Source organism: Danio rerio, chromosome 2, assembly GCF_052040795.2.
Source record: "Danio rerio strain M-AB ecotype USA chromosome 2, GRCz13ab, whole genome shotgun sequence".
NCBI classification, from domain to species: domain Eukaryota; kingdom Metazoa; phylum Chordata; class Actinopteri; order Cypriniformes; family Danionidae; genus Danio; species Danio rerio.
The window spans coordinates 60,078,451-60,104,922 of record NC_141022.1 but is presented as its reverse complement, the minus strand read 5'-3'; the positions used below and the strand labels follow the sequence as shown (position 1 = coordinate 60,104,922).

At 39.9% G+C, this 26,472-nt stretch overlaps 3 protein-coding genes across 3 annotated transcripts in view; 1 reads left to right on the top strand and 2 right to left on the bottom strand.

Annotated features, from left to right (window-relative positions):
- Window positions 1-26,472, top strand: part of pip5k1cb (phosphatidylinositol-4-phosphate 5-kinase, type I, gamma b) — a 754,787-nt gene that overhangs the window by 131,320 nt on the left and 596,995 nt on the right. The window lies entirely within an intron of this gene.
- On the bottom strand, window positions 4,256-26,405 carry LOC100536182 (E3 ubiquitin/ISG15 ligase TRIM25). Its single transcript, XM_087241758.1, is given in 10 exon segments — window positions 4,256-5,790; window positions 7,958-8,038; window positions 12,395-12,588; window positions 12,938-13,133; window positions 13,850-13,912; window positions 18,650-18,788; window positions 18,790-18,809; window positions 18,895-19,128; window positions 19,258-19,353; window positions 25,296-26,405. Coding segments are annotated over 5 exon segments (1,038 nt in total). The 5' UTR covers window positions 25,899-26,405; the 3' UTR covers window positions 4,256-5,790; window positions 7,958-8,038; window positions 12,395-12,588; window positions 12,938-13,133; window positions 13,850-13,912; window positions 18,650-18,703.
- Window positions 10,934-14,007, bottom strand: LOC147846572 (ras-related protein Rab-11B). Its single transcript, XM_087240205.1, has 5 exons — window positions 13,998-14,007; window positions 13,850-13,912; window positions 12,938-13,133; window positions 12,395-12,588; window positions 10,934-10,947 (listed from the first exon to the last, which is right to left on the bottom strand). The coding sequence occupies exons 1-5, from the start codon at window positions 14,005-14,007 to the stop codon at window positions 10,934-10,936; spliced, it is 477 nt and encodes a 158-aa protein (XP_087096331.1).

Genomic DNA, 26,472 nt, shown 5'->3' with positions numbered 1-26,472 from the left:
TTATTATTATTTTATTGTTGATATTCATTTTTATTTTACTGATGTTCTTCTATTTTAGAATGATAGTAGTAGTAATAATATTATTCAATAATAATATTAATAATATTATTCAATTTTACTTAAGAATTGAAATGAGATTTTCGACTTTTTGAGGTCTTAATATCCTGACCGATTGATTTATTTTTGATTAAACCTATTAATACAAATAATATTAATAAAAAATTACTACTTAAGAATTTAAATTGTTTTAAGCTATTATTATTATTATTATTATTATTATTATATTTATTTCAATTTTTACTACTACAGATTTAAGACTTTTTTAAGACTTAATGTCTTGACCAACTGATTTTCTCTTTTTTAAGCTATTAATAATAATAATAATAATAATAGTAATCTTAATAATAATAACAAAAATAATTATTTTATTTCAAAAAATAAACTGTTAAATTAAAAAAAAATCGAGAAACTGGCAGTTTTTTTTAGTATAATTTTATTATTAATATTAATTTTTTTTTTACTGATGTTCTTCTATTTTACAATGATAGTAGTAGTAGTAGTAGTAGTAATATTATTCAATAATAATATTATTCAATTTTACTTAAGAATTGAAATGAGATGTTCGACTTTTTGAGGTCTTAATATCCTGACCGATTAATTTACTCTTATTTTAAAATATTAATACAAATAATATTAATAAATAATTTATACTTAAGAATTTAAATTGTTTTAAGCTATTACTATTATTATTATTTTTTTAATTATTATTAAAATGTCTTATTTCAAAATATAGATTACTTGAAAGTAATACATTGTCATTTTAATATCATGTTTTATAGTTTATTTAAAATTAATTAAACATGACTATTATATAATTTCAAGAGTTCACACTTAGATATTGCTTGATAATAAAAGCAGGTTTGGCATGCTGTCCCGGGAGAGAACCCTGAGCTCTGAGATAATTGAGCCCAGGGCTCCCACCTGGTCAATAAGCATGTAAGGGGGTCTGTGATCAGGTAGTTCTCAAGAGCTTCCGCTGGTAAAGGAGGAAAAGGTGGAGATGGGGTGGAAGGGGGAGATTCTTCAACAAATGAAGAAAAGGGAGTAATATTTATTTGGAGTAATCTGATTGGCTTACTAATGATTGCAGATGAAAGACCAGCCGCGATCAATCATATCACATGCTCCTTCACTTAGTATAATAATGATATACTGTATAGAACTATATTGTTTGCACTTTAGTGTCGTTCATTTATTTATTTAAATAAACATTGTATATATTTTTTAAAAAGTCAATCTTCTTTCGTTTTTTAATTTGATTATTTTTGTAAATAGTTTTATAAGCACTTTTAATCCGGAACGTTCTCCTCAAATAAATGCATCTTATTTTAAGGGTGTTTTTGGTACTGTAATATTACCGTAAGCAGTGCTTGTTTGAGATTTATCAGATGAGCAAGTGATGAAATAAAGGGGGGGGGGTGTTTATAGTCAATCAACATTATCAAATCACACATCTTTTGTCATGCTTATCGTCTGAGTTTGTGTTTAAACACGGTCAACTTCAAGCTTTATTTTATTCCATGGAAATGTTTTGCTTTTTAAAATGACCTTTTATTTATTGTCATCTTTTATCTGTCAATTTTATGTACGTCTATGAAAATCTTTTTATATTTTTATGTCTGTTTTTTTTTTAAGTTGATCCGGTTCAGAACAGACATTTTTATATACACGTGTATTTAATCAATAGGAAAAAATGCAAAGATGGCATCTGTAAATGACAGAAATATACTGTATTGTTTAAATGCATATATATATATATATATATATATATATATATATATATATATATATATATATATATATATATATATATATAAGCAGTCATAAGAGCAAAAATCACATTTACAGTAATGCACCATTAATGAAATTGAGCATGGGGTAAAACTTTACTCAGAATAAAAATATTAAGTAATTTATTTTAGGGCATCAAGGTGACTCAGTGGTTAGCACTGTGGCCTCACAGCAAGAAGGTTGCTGGTTCCAGTCCCGGCTGGGTCAGTTGGCGTTTCTGTGTGTAGTCTGCATGTTCTCCCCATGTTTGTGAGGGTTTCTCCTGAATTGATTAACTAAATTGGCTGTAGAGTACGAATGTGAGTGTCCATGGGTGTTTCCCAGTACTGTGTTGCAGCTGGAAAAGCATCTGCTGTTTAAAACATATGCTGGTCCATTCCTCTGCAGCGACCTCTGTAATAGAGACTAAGCTGAAGAACAGTGAATGAATTATTTTAAATCCATTTTTATTAGTCCTGTCAAACAATTAATTACGTGCAAAATAAAAGATTGTTTTTACATAATTATATATATATATATATATATATATATATATATATATATATATATATATATATATATATATATATATATATGAGCAATATCACACTTGTAGCCGTGCAATATGGCTGTATATCAGCAATGGTGGAAGGCGTACGTTGCCTTAGTGTCTCACCAGTGCTGATATACAGGCATATGGCGCTGCTACTCATGTGTTATTGCGTTAAAAACAACAGTTCGATGGCATAATCGTGTGTATAAAAAATAAAATCAAACACGGAGAGTCTAAAAACCCTTTTGTAAGAGGAACTACTTTCTTCCACCGTTCATTCACATCTGCAGCTGATGTCAGAACAGCAGAAGCTGTTACTAATTCACCAACTTCACTTAAGAGCTAGTGTTTAAATGATTCTCTAGTGTAATGTCTGTAGTGACAACAAAACAGCTGATTTTGCTCACATTTTAAGATCATTAAGCTGAACGGCATGAAATGCCATCAGTCTACAGAGATTTCCCAGTATGTCTCTGTTGCAATCGGGAGATCACAATAATTAACCACAAAAAAGCAAAGCAAACACAATCAGAAACACTACCAGACTGTGGTATAAATACAGCACTACAACATACTAAAGAGAGAGAAATCGACTTAGAAGGTCTCTTACCAGATATATATAATATGATTTGTTCAGCTGTAATTTAAAATCACACTGACTTTTTCTCCTCTAAGGGCTTATTATGCAGACTCTGTCACCATCTTGCAACAGAACATCAACCATCTTTGCTCTGCTCAGTTTGACTGGCTGATGGATGCCGATGCGCTGTCCCTTCTAAATTATAAATATTTAAAATAGGCACTATCCTCATAAATAAACTGCATAATTACAATCTAAACAACTACATTCTCGCCTAAAAAAAGCCTCAAAGGTACATTATGTTGTCCAACAGCTGCAATATTTGTCAAACTGTAGTGAGTTTATTGATCTGCTGTCACTCTATGTGGGCGGAGTAACACACAAGAGTGAAGAGGCTGTACAAGTGCTGTTATTGCAGTATATTGCACGGCTATCAGCCAATCAGATTTGAGAGCTGTCGTATAAATATATATATAATGTTCAGAACACAGATATATATATATATATATATATATATATATATATATATATATATATATATATATATATATATATATATAATATAAATAATATAAATAATATAAATATGAGCTTTTATTTTGGATGCGATTAATCACAGTTAATCTTTTGACAGCACACATTTTTGTGCATTTTTATGTAATATTTAGAGATTTTGATGCAATATTTCTAAAAGTACATCTCTTTAATATTCATCTTGATTGATTTTTAGAAAATCACATATTCAATTTTTAAAATTGTGCAATAAATAAAACATTTATGCATTATATGATCATACCGATTGTGTATTGTTATACAATTTTAACACACAGTACTACACAAAAATGCAATAAACAATATCTGAAAATGCTTTAAAAAGATTCAAAACACCTGCAGCCAATCAGCATTAAGGGGCGTATCATAACTATAGTGGAGATGGTTTAAAGTGGGCGGGGCTTTAAGTTATGGGTGTGTTTGTTTACCAGCTTTGATTATAAGGATTATTTTCAACTAGCCTATTATAAAGACTAAATTATTCACCCTCCTGTCAATGTTTTATTCATTTTAAAACATTTCCCAACAGAGAACACACGTTAAAACATATTAGTTGTAATAACTAGTGTTTTTCTTTGTCTTTGTCATGAGGACAGTACATAATATTTAATGTTTATTTGTTTAAAGTGAAATTTAAAGGCTTTATTTGGGTTACTAGGCAGAATATGGTTTATTATTATTTATTTTTTTATACCAGCCAAACTAAAAGACTTTCTCCAGGAGAAAAATATAATATTAAATACAGTGGAAAGTAATATATTTATTTAGAAATATTCAAAGCAGTGTGTGTAATGTGCATTAATGTAAATGTGATTGAGGGTTTTTTTTATCACAAATGCGTCGACAGATTAAAGCCTCGTGTTTCTCCAGCTCTAAACGTGTGTTTGGGGTTTTGAGGAATGACATGGCCTTATCTGGAGAGTCCTGCATTGTTATGAGCATCAGTCAGTGTGTGTGTGTGTGTGTGTGTGTGTGGAGGTTTTCTGCTGTATCGTCGCTGCATGTGTTGTGTTGATCAGTGTGTGTCTGTACAGATCTGTAGCTGTAATGATGATGATGTAAATCTACAACACAAATAAAGCTGATGTGGAAACAGACTCACTCTTCTTTCTGCTCTTTGTGTGCATCTGTTGCGTTGAACTGAGGTTTATGATGTGTGTTGTTCAGTGTGTGTGGATGTGAAGCTGTTACTGCTCGCCACGATAACCAGGTTTGGTAAAAACAAATCAAATGCAAAAACTGCAGGACACAAATATAGTCACTCATTTACCTCAGCTTGTGTTTCTGCAGACGTGACTTTACAGATTTTGATATATTATTCATTCTATCTATATAAAGTAATAATAAAAAATACGCCTGACAAAAGTCTCATTGTCGATCCCAGTTGTAAGAGCTACAAATAATAACTTGACTTCTAGTTGATCATTTGGAAAAGTGGCAGAAGGTCGATGTTACCCTTGAATCATCTGTTGATCTGCATCCCAATCATCGCAATAACTGCAGAAGACCTACTGGAACACACATGAAGCCAAGAGTCTGACAGAAATCAGTCAAGTTTGGTGAAGGAATAATCATGGTTTGGGGTTACATTCAGTATGGAGAGATCTGCAGAGTGGATGATCAACATCAACAGCCTGAGGTGTCAAGACATTTGTGCTGCCCATTACATTACAAACCACAGGAGAGGGACAATTCTCCAGCAGGATAGCGCTCCTGCTCATACTTCAGCCTCCACAGCAAAGCTCCTGAAAGCAAAGAAGGTCAAGGCGCTCCAGGATTGGCCAGCCCAGTCACCAGACATGAACATTATTGAGCATGTCTGGGGTAAGATGAAGGAGTCATGTCAGAGATGTATGGATGCAGTCCTCCAAGCTCATGATGGAGTCAGACTGTCACGCGTAAATAAAGTTCAGGTGAATCCAAGTGCGAGTGGCGTAGCGCAAAATGCGGAGCCCCCTCTGCAGGGATCGCTGACGGGCCCCCCTGATGAAGTGGGTTTCCTCTGGGTTTTTTTTCCATTAAAGTTGATCAATTTTAAAGCTTTATTTATTATTTAAAATATTGATTAATTTAAAAACCGAAATCATGACGACCCCGGACTTTTAAATGGTCGCTTTTGAATATTTTGTAAGTGAATGAGCAGAACTTTTCTATTATTTCCTGTTTGCTGCTCTTCTGTCCGTCTGTGGTGGGCTTGACACTGATGTCCACAACATTATTTCCTGAGAGACCTGTCATGAGCCGACTTGCTTCTTTGATACGTTATGGTAGATTTCTGTACAAACAGAGAGAGACAGAGGCAGATTAATGCTGTTTAGGAGGAGTTAGCAATCAACATAACATCACAGACATTCATTCTAAATCTGATTGGCTGAGCTTAGGGCTGTGCAGTATGACTATATACAGCAGAAAGTGTTCAGACTAGGGATGAACCGATATGGAGTTTTTGGCCCATACCGATAACCGATAATTCTTCAGACTTGGAGGCCGATAGCCGATATGTATAGGTCGATAATTATAAATATTTTAAATTGTTATATTTTTATACAGCAAACTTCATAAAAGATTGAACTGCTCTTATGAACTGAATAGTCTATACTCAAAGCAAAAAAGCTATGATTTCGAAATTGCAAGGTGATTATAGACCTATATTCACGATTTCACATAAATCTGCATGCAAAAAATTATTTCCTTTTCTTTATAGCAAATGAACATGCAAGTTGATTGCATAAAAATAATAGTTTAAAAAACAAAATGATATTTAATTAACATGCAAGTTAAATATATTTAAATAGGATAAAAATTAAAGAGCTAAGGACTGAAACCAGCTCAAATGGTCATGAATAAAATGTGTTACAGTGATGTACACATGTACAAATATGTCATGTCCGAAAAAGGTTTTTAGAGGTGTTTTGACAGTTTAGAGCCACCGTACAAGCCAACAGCTAAATACAGATAATACGTTTTCGTACTGTTAGAATATGCGGCACAGATTTATCCTATTTGGCGTTTTAACATGTCACATGTAGCTGCTGCTTGTCAATCAGACAGCGCTTCTGCGCTCGTTCTTGCCGTCAATTGCGGGGAAAATGATCGATGAAAAGTTTATGATAAACCGTTGAGAGTTTCACTCAACTGTAGAGGCAGAGTTGCCATAAGAGTCAGATTTTGATACAAAACCTGCATTGAGCTGACTTTATGACAAACACAGAGCAGAATATAAAGACAGAATGAGCGGCTAGTTAAGAACCCCTTAGACTGCATTCACCTCTCTCCCGTGCTACAGTGTGTGTGTGTGTGTGTGTGTGTGTGTGTGCGGTGACAGCTCTCACGCGAGCTTGTTATAGTCAATATGAATAATCCGATCAAACTGAATACTATCCTACATCAACAACACATGACAAGCAACACGTTGATAATAACAAATAATAAGATTACAAACAACCGTTATGTTTACACATGTTGTAAAATGTGCGGGTCCTTCAACGGGACTGGGCTGCAGTTTGGGGTATGTGTGTGAAGCGGAGGGAGAGGGAAAGAGAAAAGAGGAGCGGTTTTTTCGCAATGAGACCATTGTCTGTGATGTTCCTTCTTTGGTGACTTACTTGTTGTACCTCACGGAAAGTAATAAATATTTTGGACCAAGTTACACGTGTCCTCTTTCATTCACCAGCTGCAACTAAAAGAGTTCACCCCGAAACTAACATTATTCGGCCGAAATAAGTGAATCTCCCCTGCTATCTCTACACAACAAAGAGACAGAGCAGGAAAGGTTTACTTATGTAATATATTTCCTGAGGCGATTTAAAGCAAAATACACAATGACACTCAATCAAAAATATCTACAATGACAAGGAACGTGGTTACTTACTGACTTATTAACGTACAGCAAGCCACGCGAAGAAAGGACGGACTTTGAGGGAATAATCAGTGTGAGGAGAGATCCATTATAGTGCACTGGACAAGTCTGAACAAGTTCCGCCCACGCGAGCGTGAGGCAGGCAGGTCTGCACAATTACGTAATTTATCGGCTTAAATATATCGACCTAATTATGACATCGGATCGATAACGATAATCTTAAAAATAGCATTTATCGGCCGATATCGATATGGGCGCGGATATATCGTGCATCCCTAGTTCAGACCCCCTTAAATTTCGCTCTTTGTTATATTGCAGCCATTTGCTAAAATCAAGTTCCTCATTAATGTACACACAGCACCCCATATTGACGGAAAAGCACAGAATTGTTGACATTTTTGCTGATTTCTTTTAGATTTAAAATAATTTTAAGGTCAAAATTATTAGCCCCCTTAAGAAATATTTTATTTCCTTTTACTTTCTTTCCTAACTATAATAATTTTGGCTTTAAGTCTATCTGTCATGTTAATCATGCTAGTTGCTTTATTGCTTCTGTATGTGTGTTTGTCATGTGTGTTTGTACCTGTTAGGATGTTTTTGAATGCCTCTTCAACATTAGTTGAGTCCAGAGCTGACGTCTCGATAAATGACAGGTTATTCTTCTCTGTAAGCAAGCAAAACATGTTTAATATCATCAGCTCTTAAAGGGAACTCTGGGTATCAAGACATGTTTGCCTTAATGTAGTGTATAGATATTTACATTAGATGTCGCCTACGCTATACGTGAATAGAGTCGCCATTTTGGTACAGGGTAGCGCGCCTTTAAAAATGAATGTGGGACCAAGGTGCAGTGGCTGACTGGCCATCTGAAGCCCAAGGTTACTATAGTTAACAAAAACAAATGAAAAAAACGAAAACTAAAATGTAAAATAATTGTTATTAATAAAAATATTGAAATAAATATACTGAAATAAAAACTAGAGTTTATAAGAAAACTAGAACTAACTGAAACTGTATTGTGTACATATAAAAAAACTAACTAAAATGATAGCAAAAACCTCATTAGTTTTCGTATTTGTGAATGTATTTCATGCATAATCTTACTGTAATACTTTTAGAAGTAAATATAATCTGCACTGCAGGTGTTTGACCCGTACGGCACCTCAGAGTCTGTAATCCAGCTGCCATTGGCCAGATCAAGCGGGTTCTCCTCCAGTCATCCTCGCTGTTGCTCCCGCGACAAAAACAACGAGTGGACATGACAGCAGCAAGGTGACAGCATTACAGGCACTTCAAACTGTTACGATCACGAATTAATCTTTTTAACCGGATTTTCTAAGTCAGGGGTGTCCAAACTACGGCCCGCGGGATCAGTTTTGTGGCGGCCCGCGAGGCTTTTTATGAATATTAATAGAATCTGTCCTGCTACACAAAAATGAACGTAATTCAATAAATAACCACCGGGTGTCGCTATCACATGCCTTCAATTAGGCAGCAGTTCCTGTTATGAAGTTAATCGAACTGAACAAACTGAAAGAAACATAATTCATAATCATGTTTTGGCGAGCCATGGCACAAGCAAGAAAAAGGAAAATCAACAGTGCAGGAAATTTCAGCCACGATGGGGCAAAGAATATTTCTTCACAGAGGTCAGTGGAATATGTGTCTGTTTAATTTGCCAGGAATCAGTTGCAGTAATGAAGGAATCTAATATCAAAAGACATTATAAAATAAAACATCAGGCCTTTAGCTTTTACACTGGTGCCGATAGAGATCAAAAAGTACACGCGTGTCTGTATAATGCATGTAATATATGCCCCGGGACAACTTTTTTTTTTTTTGCATCTGGCCCTCGGCCCAAAAAGTTTGGACACCCCTGTTCTAAGTGAACCGGTTGAACTAGTTCACCAAAACGAACTGAATCATTTTGAATGATTCGCGTCTCCAGTAAGCACTTATCCACAAACTACTTACTTTTTAACAAGCCTAATACCCCCTCTGACTCTAAATAATCTGATATATACTCTCATTCGGTTATTGGAACAGTGACATTACACTGAGATCAAATTTGAGAAGCGGTGAACTGATAATTGCATGCATGCGTGATTCAGTGACCCAAACACAAACAGTACATGGCAGCCTGCTGTGACTGCACTAAACTTAAACAACAGCACTGCGGGTAAACCAATGGCTTAAATGAGAGCATCTGGGGAAAAACGTAAGTTTATTTCATAACACTATCGTAATGGAGTTTAAATAAGTGAATCATGATTCAGTGGGTTACAAAACTTTACATTAAGACATTTTTCAGATCATGGTGATGTTTTAACTGACTGAAATGACTACTGCTGACTACATAATGTTGAGTCCAAACATCCGCATTAAAGATCTGAACTTCCCATCACTACTGTGTATCTAACCTCAGAGCACTCTTGCACACATATTGTACTTAAGGCTGCTATCTTGTGGGCTGTTGTATTAGAATTTGAGGATGGGTAGATGGTATTGGTGGATGACACTGTTCATGTATCCTCTAAATACAGGTTTCAAAAAATGTACGGCTGAGTTTTTATTATACAATATTTATTGTATTGATTTTGAATCTTGCACCTAACAAATATCCTCATTTAGAAAACAATAAATAAATAAAACTAATGCTGAAACTAATAAAAACTAAACTAAAACTAAGTCATTTTAAAATATAGAATCTAATAAAAACTAGTAAATCTTCCCCTAAAACTAATAAAAAGTAACTGAATTTGAAAACAAAAAGTCAAAGCAAAATAGAAACTAAAACTAATGAAAAATCCTAAACTATTATAACCTTGCAGAGATATACACACATATATACATATATCTATGTGATCAGGAGTTTTCCCGCTGGTCAGTATGCAAATATATATGTTTTTTTAATTACGAAAATCATAATTTTACATCACTTTTCCATATTGATAAAAAGAGCGTGTGTTTGTGTGCATGCAAATGTATTATCCTCCCTCCCTGGTAAATTTGCTTTAATCCATATGTGCTGAATTCCCCCCTCACTTCTAAGTTATGGAGGGAGTGATTCGTTTGTGTATGAAGCTCTGTTATGAATGATTCATGTGAGCCCTCGATATCCCTGCGTCTCAATATGCACATCCACCTTTTTTATCTAAATGGTATGTAACATTTGCACTATTCAATAATTAAGGGTGGACAGTATGCACATTGAGGCGCAGGCACTGTTATGTTTTCAGACACCTTATAAATTACTTCAAAAACTAGCCGTTACTTCACTTAGCCAACAATAATACAAGTTTCTGGCACTGCAGCATCTTGTTGTCATATTACATTAACATTTTTGCTGGTTTTCTTCAGCCAAACTAGCATAAGCCGAGTATTTGGTGCAAGTTGGTGCTAATTTGCCTTATGATCAGTGCAGTAGGTGACTGTATTATCATCAATAGCGTTACTTGTTGAGCATACAATTTCATAACATACAAAATCATAAAAAATGAAATTTTACCTGTGAAATGTTCTGCCCTTGTGCTTTGTTTTCTTAGTTTGGTCGTTACTACTACGAAGCGGCGCCTACAAGGCTGATTTATACTTCTGTGTCAATAGCACGTGTATGCTATGGCGCAGTCTACATGTTGACGCATCGCCCTATGCAGTGGGCATAGCTGATGCGCACCTCTCAAAAAATGTAACTACACGTCGCAACGACGCATATCGCAAGCTCTGTGATTGGTCGGCTTGGTAGCGATGATGAGTGTGGGCGGGACCGAGAGCAGTGCGAGCCCGATGGAGCGATTGTTTACAAGTGTGGAGTCCCGTGAAGAAGCTCTAGACGGAAAGTTTTGTTTTGTGTTTACTTCATGGTTAAAGTTGTTGAACGTCCGCCGGTTCCTGCCTCAAAATGAGCGAGTTTGAGTCACTTCTACATTTAGGAAGCGTTCAGAACAAACAAAACACCAGTGAAGAAACTGGACACAGAGGAGCATAAACACCTCACTGCCAACTAGCGTTTCAGAAGTGTTATTGCAGAACAACAGAAACAGTGCGCAGAAGTATAAATGCACAGCTACGCGCGCTGCATGCGCCGTGGGTCACACCGATCACTTGACGCAGAAGTATAAACCAGGCTACAGTCTTGCCTAAGTGTGGTTGAATGACTTTTGTCCTGGGAGCACTGTACCAATATGGCGGCGGTATTGACACATGCTCAGGGCCAGTATGCATTATCTAATGTATATGTCTATGAATTTAATGTAAATCCTGCCTAACAGATTAATTAAAAAACACAACAGTATTTGCTTTATATTACTATAGAATTTTTCATATGGGTCATGATTTTTCCATCTGTGCTCGTCCTCCAGTCTAATACTGCGTTTACACCAGACTCGGAACGCGTGTCAAGCGCGAGTGATTTACATTTTAAGTCAATGCAAACGCGCAAATAGACATCCTGCGGCGCGATACGCATGAATAGCGTGGCACAAATTGAGCGTTTTGCGTTTGACGCGAATCACTCGAGTTAGAAAATCTAAACTTTAGCGGACATTCGCGCTGCGTTAACCAATCAGGAGCTCGCTCTTGTGGGGGCGTGATTGTGACGTATTGCCTGTTCATCAAACTATGCTCGGCTCAGTCAGAAGCACCGCTGAAATCCTCCGTCATCCAGGTTCAGTTTCTGGAGGAGTTTATGAGCTCACAGAGCTGGATGCACCTCTGAAAGGATCTAGTGGACTCAGACTAAACGTATCAATGCTGTTTTTCAGCTTTCATAATGCACATAAACAGTTATTTTCTCAATAAAATCCATGTTAGCCATTTAGCTATAAAGCTAGAGTCACCGGACAGATAGAAGCCCTGCCCATCACGTGAATCCGCGTCTGTTCTGAGGTGAATTTGATGCGCGAATGAAGCGAGTAAACTCAAATGTTCACGCGGTTATTTACGCGCGAATATCGCGATTTATCCGGGCGTTCCGCGTCTGGTGTGAACGCAGCATCAGGCTGTCTGTGGAGTGCTGTACCTGCAAAAGCGCGGGCCTTATCAGTGGGCACGGCCCTCAGGTGCTGCAGGTCGCTCTTATTGCCCACCAGCATGATGAAGATGTTGTTGTCGGCATGTTTTCGCAGCTCTTTCAGCCAGCGCTCCACATTTTTATAGGTCAGGTGTTTGGTGATGTCATACACCAGCAGCGCACCGGCCACACCACGGTAATATCTGCAAACACAGTCAAAAACGTCCACATTACAGCATTCAATTGTACTTTCTTTTAAATTAAAGGATTTTAAGAAGCCGTTGTACTAAACTAAACACTAAACCCCAATCATCCAGATGTGTGATGATCTCACAGCAATTAGTAACATTTCGCTATAGCGGCTAATTCGGATGAATATGTGTGATCTTATTAGTACGTTTTAGTATGACTTGCTTATCCCCCAATGACGACTGGGTTTAGGGGTGGGGTTTGGTGCCACGCCCCCTTTTTTAAGTTGTACATTTTTATATGACTGAACTCGAATTAATGAAATTGTACGAATTAGCCACAAAACACTCTGCCTATACTCACGCAGAGGTGATGGCTCTGAAGCGCTCCTGTCCTGCGGTATCCCAGATCTGTGCTTTTATGGTCTTTCCGTCCACCTGAATTCTCTTGGTGACGAAATCCACTCCTATCGTGCTTTTGGTCTCCAGATTAAACTCATTTTGTGTGAATCTCGACAGCAGGTTACTCTTCCCAACACCCGAATCTCCGGTGAGAACGACTGAAAGCAGAAGCAGACCAACAGGTAGAGGTTCGCCAAAGTCAAAATAACACACACGCTAACAAAATCCAGAAACAAACAAAAATAACATTAGGGGTAATTAATGTGTCGGTGTTCCTGGGGGTGTAAAATCACACAGAGGTCACAGTTTTGTTACTGTTTATTTTGACCAGGCACACTTGTTTGGTCACAATAATGAGCTTTTAAGTCTTTAAGAAATTGATAAATGCTCATCGTCACACAGTGATCCTCACAATAACAGACGGTGTGCAGGCAGTAAATCACTGATTCATGACTGTCTCAGAAAGTTAACGTTTATTAATGTGCACTGTCATCAGAATAAACATTGCAGCTTTTTAATCAGCTCAGATTCGTTCTTCAGCGGGCTGATTAGGATGTCTGCACACTAGACACTTTGCAGAAATCCTGTATATTAAAACTAATCAGAGGATGACCGAGGATCTGCTGAAGTGTTTCCAGAAACATGTGCTGTATGCTTCAAATGTTTAGGCGAAGGTCTGTGGCAGTGCTCAGACTAAATAACACTTCACTTTGTTATTTACATTGAGTTATCAAATAACTTGCATATAAATCAATGTGTTTTATTTAAATCGGGGTTGTTTTGAGCAGCTCAGCACAGTTTATTCTGATTAATGATATATAGTAAGAATTTATAATTAGAATCTTTAATTTTCAGTATGAACAGAGTGACTTACACTTAAACAGGAATTCCTTTTGAGCCTTTGGTTCAGGAGTGGAAATGATGTTAATGATTCTCACTGTGGGAACAAACAGATGATTTAGAGAAAAATTATACAAATGCTTTTCTAATCCTATTGAATGGCCTTGCCCACAGCACCATACCCAGGTGCATTATGGGAATTGTTAAGAGTTGATTTGTGTTTTATTATTTAAATACATGAGGACATGGGAAACACCTTGCCAGAGACTGCCCAGCCCCAAGTCCCTGGCAATGGGCAAGATCGCCTCAGGGTAAAGCCTGGTTTATACTTCTGCGTCAAGTGACCGGCGTGACCCACGGCGCATGCAACGCGCGTAGCTGTGCATTTATACTTCTGCGCGCTGTCTCTGTTGGTCTGCATTAACACTTCCGAAACGCTAGTTGGCAGTGAGGTGTAAATGTTCCTCTGTGTCGAGTTTCTTTGCTTCTGTTTTGCTTTTCCTGAACACTTCCTGAATGTACAAGTGGCTCAAACTCGCTCATTTTGAGGCAGGAACCGGCAGACGTGCAACAACTTTAACTATGAGGTAAACACAAAACAAAACTTTCCATCCGGAGCTCCTTCACGGCACTCCACACTTGTAAACAATCGCTCGCGCCATTCGCGCAGCTCTCGGTCCCACCCAGACTCGTCAGCGCTACCAAGCCGACCAATCACAGAGCTTGCGCTACGCGTCGTTGCGACGTGTAGTTACAATTTTTGAGAGGTGCACGTCAGCCACGCCGACGGCCACGGCGAAGGGCTATGCGTCAGCGCCGTAGCATATGCCGGCGTTTGACGCAGAAGTATAAATCAGCCTTAACACTCCTCGGGTGAGACAGTGACAGAATCCTCATCCCGGCCCTTGGCACCACTTCATGTAGACTACCCCATTGTAGGGCACTGCGGGCCTGCATACTCCAGCCATTATCACTGCAAGTTCCACCTGCCTCACCCTCATCTGAGACTGTTGCTGTTGAGAACCTGGGAAGGTGGAGTGGAGAGCATTTAAGTGTGTTCTGTGCCTATAATCGGCATATGGTGTTGGCAAGTAGAGTTAGAGCCAGAGGCCTGGCCTAAGACCACATTAACTAGGAATGTGTCAGTTCAGGGTGATGCCCTTTGGTTTGTGTAATGCCCCAGGTCCCTTGAAAGACTGATGGAGCAAATCCTTATAGATATTCCCCGCACCCACTGTGTGGTTTATTTGGCAATTTGTTAGTTCATGCAAGAGACTTTGACCAGGCTATCCTCAAATTAAAGAGGTACTGACAGCCATCCACAGTGCTGGACTGTGGTTGAACCCAGACAAGTGCAACCTGCTCACCTGTCAGATGCACATTCTGAGACATGTAGTCAGTGGGAGCAGACTTGCTACTGGCCCAGAAAAGGTGGCTGTGGTGAAGAACTCGATTTAAACACACAATCCTGGAAAGACCTTGCAGCAGACCGCCTGAAGTGGAGGTGCACCCTGACCAAACAGCTTAAGTCAGGTGAAAAGAACATGATGTGTGCGTCAGAGGACAAGCGAGTTCGTCAAAAAGTGAGGAACAATGACAGCTAGGGAGCCACCTATCAATGCGACTTCTGTGGCAAAGAATACCTCTTTCGTATTGGCCTCTTCAGCCACCAATGACGCTGTTTTAGACAAACGCACATGTCTCAAGATAAGAATTAGGATACTTCATCCATGGTCAACACTGACTGACAGAGGCCTACTACTACAAGTCAGTGGGAGCAGAATTGCAACTGACCCAGAAAAGGTGGCTGTGGTGAAGAACTGGCCCCCACCAACCAACTTCACTAAGCTTAGGAGCTTCCAGGGCCTGGCCTCCTGTGACAGAAATTCTGTTTGAATCTGCTGATAGATAAAGGCAGACACTTCAGCTGGTCTAAGGACTGTACTGTGGACAGCTAAATGCTGCCCTCACTTATGCTCCTGTTCTCCCTGACTTCAGCCAGCCCTGCCTGGTGGATACTGCAAATGTATACTTTCCCAGGGAGGAAAGACAGGAGAGCAAGTGGTAGCCTATTACAGTTGAAGCCTCAGCTTCCATCCAGAGAGGAACTACTGTGTCACTCAAAGGGAGTTGCTAGGGGTGGTCCTGGCTGTCCATCACTCCAGGCCCTATTTAATTGGTACTAATTTCACATTTAGAATCGATCATGATAGCCTCACCTGGATGCTAAATATCTGCCAGCCAGAAAGGCTGTTGGCAAGGTGGTTGGAAATACTGCAAGAGTATGGAGTATTCAACACAGACCAGGAAGTCAGCATGTTAATGTTGATGCTCTCTCCAGATATCTATGCCTCACTGTTGAGTGCAGATACTGTGGCAAGAAGAAAGAGAACTGGGAACTCTGACAGCAGCAGGGCTGAGTGATAGTGGTAGTGATGGAGAGCTGTTTATAGTTGAGCAGCTGCAGAAGGCCACTGATCGAGTGTGGTGAAGAATTGGTTGGAAGCTCGAGTATGTCCAGACTGACCAGCTGTCTCTTCAAAGGGGCCTTAGATCGAGGCACTACGCTACACTCTCAGAGGGGCAGCCTGGAACTCCACGATGGCGTGATCTACAGACAGTGGCAGGCCCTGGGAGGGGGAATCGACCACCTGCAACTCTTTCACTTTCACTCTTTCCTTTCACTTTTCAGTCGGAGGTGCTCTGATGGGTGCATGGGGCAATGGGTTCCATCCACTTCGGGAACTCCAAGACTGTGCACGGGTTGTGGCAGCAGGTTTATTGGCTAGGGTGCTGCCAGTATACAGAGCCACACGTACACTGCAATGCTCTCAAGCACCGTTGCAGCAGTACTTTGTTGGGGCACGAATGGAGAGGAATCGGGGTGGACACCTTAAGGCTGATTTATACTTCTGCGTCAAACGCCGGCGTATGCTACGGCGCTGATGCATAGATAGCCCTTCGCCGTGGCCGTCGCCGTCACTGACGTGCACCTCTCAAAAAATGTAACTACACGTCGCAACGACGCGTAGCGTAAGCTCTGTGATTGGTCGGCTTGGTAGCGCTGACGAGCCTGGGCGGGACCGAGAGCTGCGCGAATGGCGCGAGCGATTGTTTACAAGTGTGGAGTCCCGTGAAGGAGCTCCGGATGGAAAGTTTTGTTTTGTGTTTACCTCATAGTTAAAGTTGTTGCACATCCGCCAGTTCCTGCCACAAAATGAGCGAGTTTGAGCCACTTGTACATCCCGGAAGTGTTCAGGAAAAGCAAAACAAGCGAAGAAACTCGACACAGAGGAACATTTACACCTCACTGCCAACTAGCGTTTCAGAAGTGTTAATGCAGACCAACAGAAACAGCGCGCAGAAGTATAAATGCACAGCCACGCGCGTTGCATGCGCCGTGGGTTATGCCGGTCACCTGACGCAGAAGTATAAATCAGGCTTTAGTCCCTGTCCCATCACAAAGCAACTTTTTTATCTGATTGCCATGGATTGTTTTACAAAGGGACAAGAGGAATATGCTGTGCTAAACCAAAGCATTTCCACATCTGCACAGTGTCTGGTGGACAAAATGTTAGCTCGGTTTAGGGTGCCAATAAACTTCACAGTTACCAGGGGTCTAGACTGGTTAAGCTGTTTAACCACACTTTTGCCACCCAACTTGCCATCTTAACCAGCTTACTTCAGAGGGACTGGAATCAGCATCTGGCTCTGGTCTTGTGGACACACAGGACAGCAGAACAAAAGTCAGTGCACTTCAGCAGCACTTATGTTTGGGAGGGAGCTCTGTACATTAGTGGACTTGGTGTCTGGGGCGCCTCCTGAGCCAGAAATGGATGATGAATCAGAACTAGACTACTTCAGGCAGCTAAAGAAGCATCTGGACATGGTCCATAAATTGGCCAGGGAGGTTCTGGAGGATGCTGGAGCTTGTCAGAAGTGGATGTATTACATCCAGGCTCAAGGGCCTACCTTTGCGCCTAGAGATAAAGTGTGGATTTTTTGCCCCCAGAGTTGTCACCCAAACTGTCTCTTCATTGCCAAGAGTCCGGGGAGATCTGGTGGTGGTCTTCCATATCCGAATGCTTGGACGGGGTAGGCGGGTGTTGATACATAAGGACTGGTTGGCACCGTATCACCAGCTGGCCTCCTTGGGATGTAATGACCTGGTCCACAGCACTTTAGCCAGATGCATTATGGGCAATAGTTTAGAACATACCTGCCAACACTCCCGTTTTTTCCAGGAGTCTCCCGTATTTCAGTCTCCCGCAACAATCCCGTTTAGGTATTTCTTCCGTAAAACTCCTTGAATTGAATTTATGTAAGTGTGTAATGGAAGCACCCCAGTGGTATGGACCTGTTTAGGGCCGTTCAGTTTTCGCTCAGAATTAAAAGGCTAACAGATAGTTCTGCCTCCTGATTATTCTTTCAGTCCTCTAGACCAGGGGTCACCAATCTCGGTCCTGGAGGGCCGGTGTCCCTGCAGGGTTTAGCTCCAACTTGCCTCAACACACCTGTCTGGGTGTTTTAAGTATACCTTGTAAGACCTTGATTAGCTTGTTCAGGTGTGTTTGATTAGAGTTGGATCTAAAATCTGCAGGACACCGGCCCTCCAGGAACAAGTTTGGTGACCACTGCTCTAGACAGTCTTGGTCGTGTGATGTATGGGACATGAGTGTTCTGCTGGCTTTCTAAATCGAAGAAAGTTGTGTGCTATAGTTGCTAGCGCCCCACTAGCCACTCAGAGTAGTCATACAGGTTGTTTTAGCTCCAGTCATACTCACGTACAGCTAGTTGTTACAATATGATACATGTGAGGAAATGTAAAGCTTACCTGTACTAGATATGGTCTTCATCTCCTCTGTGCAGAACTGCTCCAGTTTGTCTCTTAGATGAGACACAGATTCAGCAAGTTGATCAAAAGCAGGTGGAGAGTTGATAATAAAGCTGGATGAGTCTGTAGATCCAGGAGGGACGGAGAGAGACTGGAAACTCTACACAGACACAACAGAAACAGCAGCTGAAGACACACAAACACAAGCTCTGCTCCACATGCTCTTCCACTGTCCTGTGTGTCACCTGGAGGAAATGGATGTGATCTTCTGTGTGTGAAAGCTGCTCCAGCTCAGCGTTTCTCCTCCTCAGATCATTGATCTCCTGCTCCAGTCGCTCCAGTCGTTCTTCAGCTCCACTCACTGCAGTCTTTTCTCCATCTCTGATCATCTGCGTGAGCTCCGAGCGGCTTCTCTCAATCCAGCAGATGAGCTGAGTGAAGATCCTCTCGGTGTGGTCCACTGCGGCCTGTGCAGAGCGCTGTCAGACACACACACACACACACACACACGCGCACACACACACACACACACACACACACACACACACACACAGAAGCATTGGAGTGTGAAAGGCCTCTTCAGCTGCTGTTCTCCTGCTCAAACTCACCTTGTGAGACTCCACAGCCTCTCTCAGCTCCTTCAGCTCCTTTTGCCTCTCCTGGATCTTCTGCTGGAAGCTGCTCTGGGTTTCCCTCAGCCGACTCTGCAGGAATCACAGTTGACAAGAGTTAAATAATTATAACTGCAAAGTTGTAATTATGAATGAAAACCAAATTTTTACCAAATTAGAAAACATGTCAGGTGCAATATAGTGCATGAGTGCTGCACATTTGATCAAATCAAAGGTGCCATATAATGTAAATCTGGATATGCCTAGGCATGAATAATATGAGGTTAGTGCATGAATATGTCCAGTAAAGTTACATTTGAAAGTAATGCATTACAATATTGACTTATTCCCCACAGAAAAGCAACTAATTGCCTTACTTACCTGGCTAAGGTTTGATCTTTTTCAGAACTTGCAGGTGTTTTATCACCTTTTTTATAGAGAAATTCTGCATTTAACAACCACCTTTATAACTGTAGGACTTTCCGGTATGTGTCACTATAGTTTGCATATGTATATTATTAAAGATGGATGTTATTATGCTTCAGAGTAATTGAGGAACAAATATAGGTATGTATATTTGCCATGTATGTACCCTTTGAAACCCTTACTGTACCTTTATTTCTGAGAAACAATTGGATGTTTGCTAAGATGAACACATTTTTATGATTAAGAAATGCGCTTTGTTCAATTTTTAGTTAACACACAAATTAAATGTTAAATAGTAGGACTTTTAAATTTAATGTTTAAATTAAATGATTAATTGCTGGCCTAAGTCTGAGATTTTTAACCCCTTCAGACCTGAATTATGCTCCAAATTTCAGAAAATGCATGCACTTGTGTTTGTGCACTTGTGTGTGTGTGTGTGTGTGTGTGTGTGCGTGTGTGTGTGCGTGTTTGTGCATGTTTGTGCATTTGTATGCAAGTGTGTGTGCCTGTGTGTGTGAGCTCATGCATGTGTGTGTGCGCATATGCGATTGTGTCTGTGGTTGTGTGTATGCGCATGCATGCATACATGTGCGTGTGTGTTTGTGTGTCTGTAAGTGTGTGTGTGTTTGTATGTGTATGCAAGTGTGTGCCTGTGTATTTTCATATATGTCATAGTTCTGATAGATCAGGAGATGTGTATTACCGTTGCTAGCTGAAAGGTTGTGTCTGTGTATAAATTAAGATGCACGTTTAGTTAGTTATTGTTTGGGGCCGGTACGCTTGCCGGTTTAGAATCTAGCTACAAGCTACTAGCAACTGTTAATTAAACGAGGAAGGACGTCAAAGTTTGACAGACAAGTGTAACGTCAGTACGGCTGTCTAGTTTGTGGACGAACATTGTGTATGTGTACTGTAGCGAGTCGGCTAGTACCACGTCGCCCTGGGCACAAATCCACACCAGCTGGATCACTCATCAACCCCGGATCGCTCACAGCTGGACCTCATCAGCCAGGGAGAGATATAAGCCAGCCCCACACAGGAGGAAACTGAGCTTCATTTCACATGACTCCCTGCGCTAACGCTTGTCTCTCTCTGTCTCTCCCACAGCCGAATCCAGCTCGTGACCGATCCAACACCGTACCTCTCACCAGCCTTCACCATCTCCCCGGAGCACTTGAGCACACACCTTTAAGAAGAGCACTCATTCACCCCTTTAACCACTTGTAAATAAAGCACCCTCCGGGGCATTGTTTGTAACTTCATCTACTGTGTTTGTGTTTTCCCTCTGCCTCGCTACAGTACGCAATAAAAGTTCAGCAGTGGCTCGAGTTGTATCCATCGTACTTGCCCTGAAACCCTTCCAGTGGGGAGTTTATTGAGGTACAGTGAGTAACCTGATAAAAACTGAACAATAGTCTACTCCTTCATTTATCTAAAAAAAATGTAGGATAAAATTATATTTTGAGAACTTCCTGAGCCCAGAGTTCTACAGGCTGTATATACAGATTAATGACAGCATGTATTTGCTACTTTTGAATGTTCTGTGTTATCAGTTAAGTAAATTCACTGACCATTGGGATAAAGATTGCAATAAAGCCTAATGGCCCGTTTCCACTGAGTGGTACGGTTTGGTTTGGTACGCTTTTATGGCCCTTTCCACTGTCAAATGGAGTATCGAACCGTACCGTACCACTTTTTCGGCACCCTTTCGAAAGGGTACCATACACGAGATAGGGTACTAAAAGGTGGAGCTAGACGCGCAGCTGAACACTATTGGCTTACAGAGATACGTCATTCGCTTACACAACAAGCCAGAATGAAAACAAAAGAGCCGCCATGTTTAAATACACAGCTGAGAAATCTTTTAAACCGTAAATATATATTCACATAATATTGAGCCATGGTCGACCCGGGCTCAAAGCCAAAAAGAAGAGCAGATTTACCCTGTGCCCAGTAGTTTTTTACGAGCCAGTCTGAAGCGCGGGCGGTTTCGCTTTCTTGCTTGCGCTCGCCCCGCGTCTATATCTGAAATACCAAACTTCTTGAGCTGGTGATAAGAACGTGCGCTTGATTATTGACGTACTTTTGAAACCCGATCCTGTCAGACACTGACAAACGCAAGAGTGAAGCACGAAAAAACAAAGGAGAAGCAGGAAAAAAGGAGCACATTATTTCTTCAGCAATTGTGAACAAACTATCATGTTTAACTATTATCTTCACCTTTTGGACTATTATGAACTCTGAATGACAGAATGACTCTCTAATAGAGGCTACATGTGCTGCTGAAGATTACAGACACAGATTAGAGGTTTGCTCTGGCTGTGGGCTATATTTTGTGTTGTTCTTGAACCTAAATAAGGACTAAATGTCTGCTGTGTGTAGTTCTTCTGTAATTGGTAACATATCGGAGACTATGAGGATCTGTATGTGTTCATATATGTTCATTTATTTATTTAATATAATTACAGACATTACAGTAGGCTATTTCGCACCATCATTGATCTGCAGTTATAATCAACTCATGTTCATAGAAAAGTTAGTAATGAACATTTATACACAAGTATTTATGTGTACAAAGCGTCTGTTTTGTGAGAAGTGCTTCTCATATGATATGTAAGCGACCCGTACAGCTTTACTGTACACATTTTCTTGAGTGAAAATGACATCGTCTGAAACCCTGTCATACACCACGCCCACCAAAAGGGTACCCTCGGTAGTGGAAACACAAGCCTGATAAAGGTGACCCGCACCGACCCGAACCGTACTGTACTGTACCAGTCAGTGGAAACGAGCCATAAGAGCACTAACATCAGTGGCGTAGCGGACGGGCCCGCAGGGCACACACCGCGGGGGGGGGGCCCCGCGTGATTAGGGGGCCCCGCGTCGTCGCGATTTTCAATAATTGAAAATTCACCGGCAACCGCAATAATCAAACTCTTGGGAACAACTGTGGTCGGAACCAAAGTTCACACGTCTGTGTTCTCTGAACACCTCTCAAGCGGTGGACTACTTCATTCTGATTGCTTGCTGCCAATGTTGCCAACTTAGCGACTTTCTCACTAAATTTAGCGACTTTTCAGACCCCCCTAGCGACAAATCTAGCGACTTTTTTGTGTGTTATTGGAGATTTTTTTTAGACTGCCATTTGTCCATACTGTACCGTCCATACTCTTCTCAACGAGCTGCGTGTGTTGCCGCCGACCCCTCCCCCGCCTCACAGCACTGACAGGCGGCCCAGTCAGTCCTCTACAGCAGCCTCTCCCACCTGCAGCCCGAGAGCAGATCACCCCTCTGTGTACCGACGACAAATGATTTAGCACAGGCAGTGTGAAGGTATTTCCCTTGTACAGTCAAACCGATCTACTTCTACTTTATTTTAACAATTTAATTGGACCGTTTATTCTTTTCTTGTTCACAATCACAGATATTTTAGTGACAGTTTCTGAACTTGTCTGAGTTTATTACATATGAGAGATTACTGCACATTCACTACACATCTATACTGACATACTGTATTCAAACAGCAATACATTTAGTTAAATAAACATGCTTATATAAAGTGTAGTGCAATTATAAATACCCCTTTATTAACCATAGGCTGTTAAACAAACAGAAACGATAAAACGCGATGACGTCAGTGATATGCAAATTGACGTATGACGTACCCCCCCCCCCCCTCATCAGGGGGGCCTCAGCATTTTGCGCTACGCCACTGACTAACATGAAATAATTTATTTTAAGGCAAAAACAGATTTTAAACCTTTAAAATGTTTAATAACAAAATGAACAGTTAAACGGTAAAAACATCCCTTAATCAAAATACATCTTTCAGCTTTATACATTGAATAAATTGCATCACGTGGTTTTCACAAATGTGTAAATCGTTTCCCAAGAGAAAAAATCTTACTATATTACAAAACATCGTCGCTTCTACAGTCGACAGTGGCTGCACCTCCGCAACTTAAAAACAAAAGCAAAAAAACATTTTTTTAGTTTAGTCACCTGCAGAACGTGAACTCAACTGATGTCAATCATTTGTTGTTTAGCTGGAGCTGCAGTGACAGTCTAGTCTGTCGCATCCACTTTTGTTTTTGGTTTTTTCCTGTTTCTTGCAGTTGTCAAGAGTTTTACTTACACATAATATACACCTAACGACAATCCACTTCTTTTCTACCATGAGTTCAAAATAACAACATTCATTCATTCATTCATTTTCTTGTCGGCTTAGTCCCTTTATTAATCCGGGGTTTCCACAGCGGAATGAACCGCCAACTTATCCAGCACGTTTTTATGCAGCGGTGGGTCAGCTGTTCATCCAACACAACTGACCCAACGGAGACTCGAACTAGCAACCTTATTGCTGTGAGGCGTTCGTGCTACCCACTGCGCCACAGTGAGGCCCAGTTCAAGTAATGTTTTTTTCATTTTATTATTTTATTAGTTTTTTTTTTGTATTTTTAACACATATTTGTAGTTTTTATGTACGTTTTCTTTCAGTTTTATTTCTACTTTAAGTCTAACTAAATGACAATGAGAGGTATTTCCTTAAACAAATGCATAAAATATTACATTTTACTTTAGCTTGTTTTCAATTAAATATTTCTCAGTTTAAAACAAAAATAAATAGAATTAAAATAAAAATTGTACACATTGAAAGACATGAAAAATATACAAAAATTATTCTTATTGAAATTATAAAATTTTTAATTATTAAAATTATTATACTATTTTTCCTAAATTTTCCTTTGGCTTAGTCCCTTTTTTCATCAGGGGTCGCCACAGCGGAATGAACCGCCAACTTATCCAGCATATGTTTTACACAGCAGATGCTCTTCCATGGGAAACACCAGCCTGATCTCTCGAGGAAACGTAAGTATTTTAGGTTTTGTCAGTTTAGTGGCACATTCGTACAAGTTTGTTCAGCCGTACAAAAACGTACGATTTTAAAAAGGAGGCGTGGCACCTAACCCCAACCCTCATTGGGTAATGAGAAATCATACTAAATTGTACGAATTAGATCATACGAATTTATACGAGTTAGCCACTAAATCAAAAAGTTACGAATTGCCATGAGATTGACTCATTCACAAATGTAGTTAATCAATTCCACTATAGCGCATGTGTTTGGATTGTGGAGGAAACTCACGCCAACATGGGGAGAACATGCAAACTCCACACAGAAATGCCAACTGGCCTTGCCGAGACTCAAACTAGCGACCTTCTTGCTGTGAGTTGATCGTGCTACCCACTTCGCCACCGTGACGCCCAACAGTTATCATTTTGTCTCCATTTTGTTTTAGTTTATTTACACTTATATTAAACGTACTTTGCATGTGTGACTCTTATTTTGAAAGCGATGAAGGAAGGAATAATAAATCTTTATAATTGCTAAGAAAACAAAACCAAATGCTAAATGCCGTGCACTGAACACACTGTACTTTAGTCCCTCATTTAAGTGTTTTCTTTACTGTAAAACATTAAATATGACAACACCCTGACCAAAGTCTATTACACATGTCTGCTGGAGGGAAGATCAGAAAGAACAGGTTGCAAAAATGGAGAAATAATATAGAGACATCATAAATTATTAGAAATAAGTGTGTTCATACCTGTAGTTCAGTCCTCTCTGCTGCAGCTGAAACAGTGTCATGGTGTTTGTGTTGATCCAGCATACACAGATAACATATACAGCAGTGATCAGTGCGGCAGAAGATCTCCAGGAGTTTCTCATGTTGAGGACAGATCATCTCCTGCAGTTTATGAGTGGCTTCAGTCACTTTGTGTTGATTTCCCGGATTCAGTTCTTGATGGCGCTGAAAATGAGTGTGACAGTAAGAGTTCAGACACACCAGACAGGACTTGACGGCTCTGTTTTTGGCTCCAGTACAGACGTCACACTCCACATCTCCAGATGCAGCGGGACTCTGAGCAGGACCAGCAGCTTGTAGTTTGCTCTTCTGCAGTTTCTCCAGCACTTCAGCCAGCATGGTGTTTTTAGCTAAAGCGGGTCTGGGGCAGAAGGTCTGTCTGCACTGAGGGCAGCTGTAGACTCTCTTCTGATCCTCCTGATTCCAGCAGTCTGTGATGCAGCTCATACAGTAACTGTGTCCACACGGAATGGCCACTGGATCCTTTAGTAGATCCAGACACACCGAACAACTAAACTCATGATGAGCCAAAGACACACTGGATTCTGCCATTTTACTGCTCATACAGAGACACCGACTCAACACACCCAACACCGACAATTACTTTCGGGTTTTGAGTTAACTTTCGATTCCTCTCAGCTCTGACACTTCCTGTGTGCGTCATATAATAAACTCTGCCACTAGAGGACAGTCTAATGCAGAAATAAACCCACAACAGATCAATAAATAAGTAGCTTATATCATTTTTAAATGTCTTGTAATTCTCTTATGAATTTTAGATGATCATTTTCTGCCATTTAAATTAATTAATTCTTTGATTTATGCAGATTATTTAATAAGGAAATCCTTGTGCAACTTTATTTAGTCAGTAATGAAGAATTGATGGACTTGGCAACATCCACACTCATGTGTCAGGAGACCAATGAAAGGCGTGTTTCTGCTTGAAGCAGCTTTTTTTTAACTAACTTCAAGAAACTGTATAATACAACTTAGAATACAGTAAAATATAACAGTTCTTTTACACAATAATCACATTACATACAACAAGATAAAGAGCAAAAATAAAACACAATTTATAAAAGAATAAAAAATAATATAAAAATGTAAAAAGATAAAAGAAAAAAAGAGATAAATATTT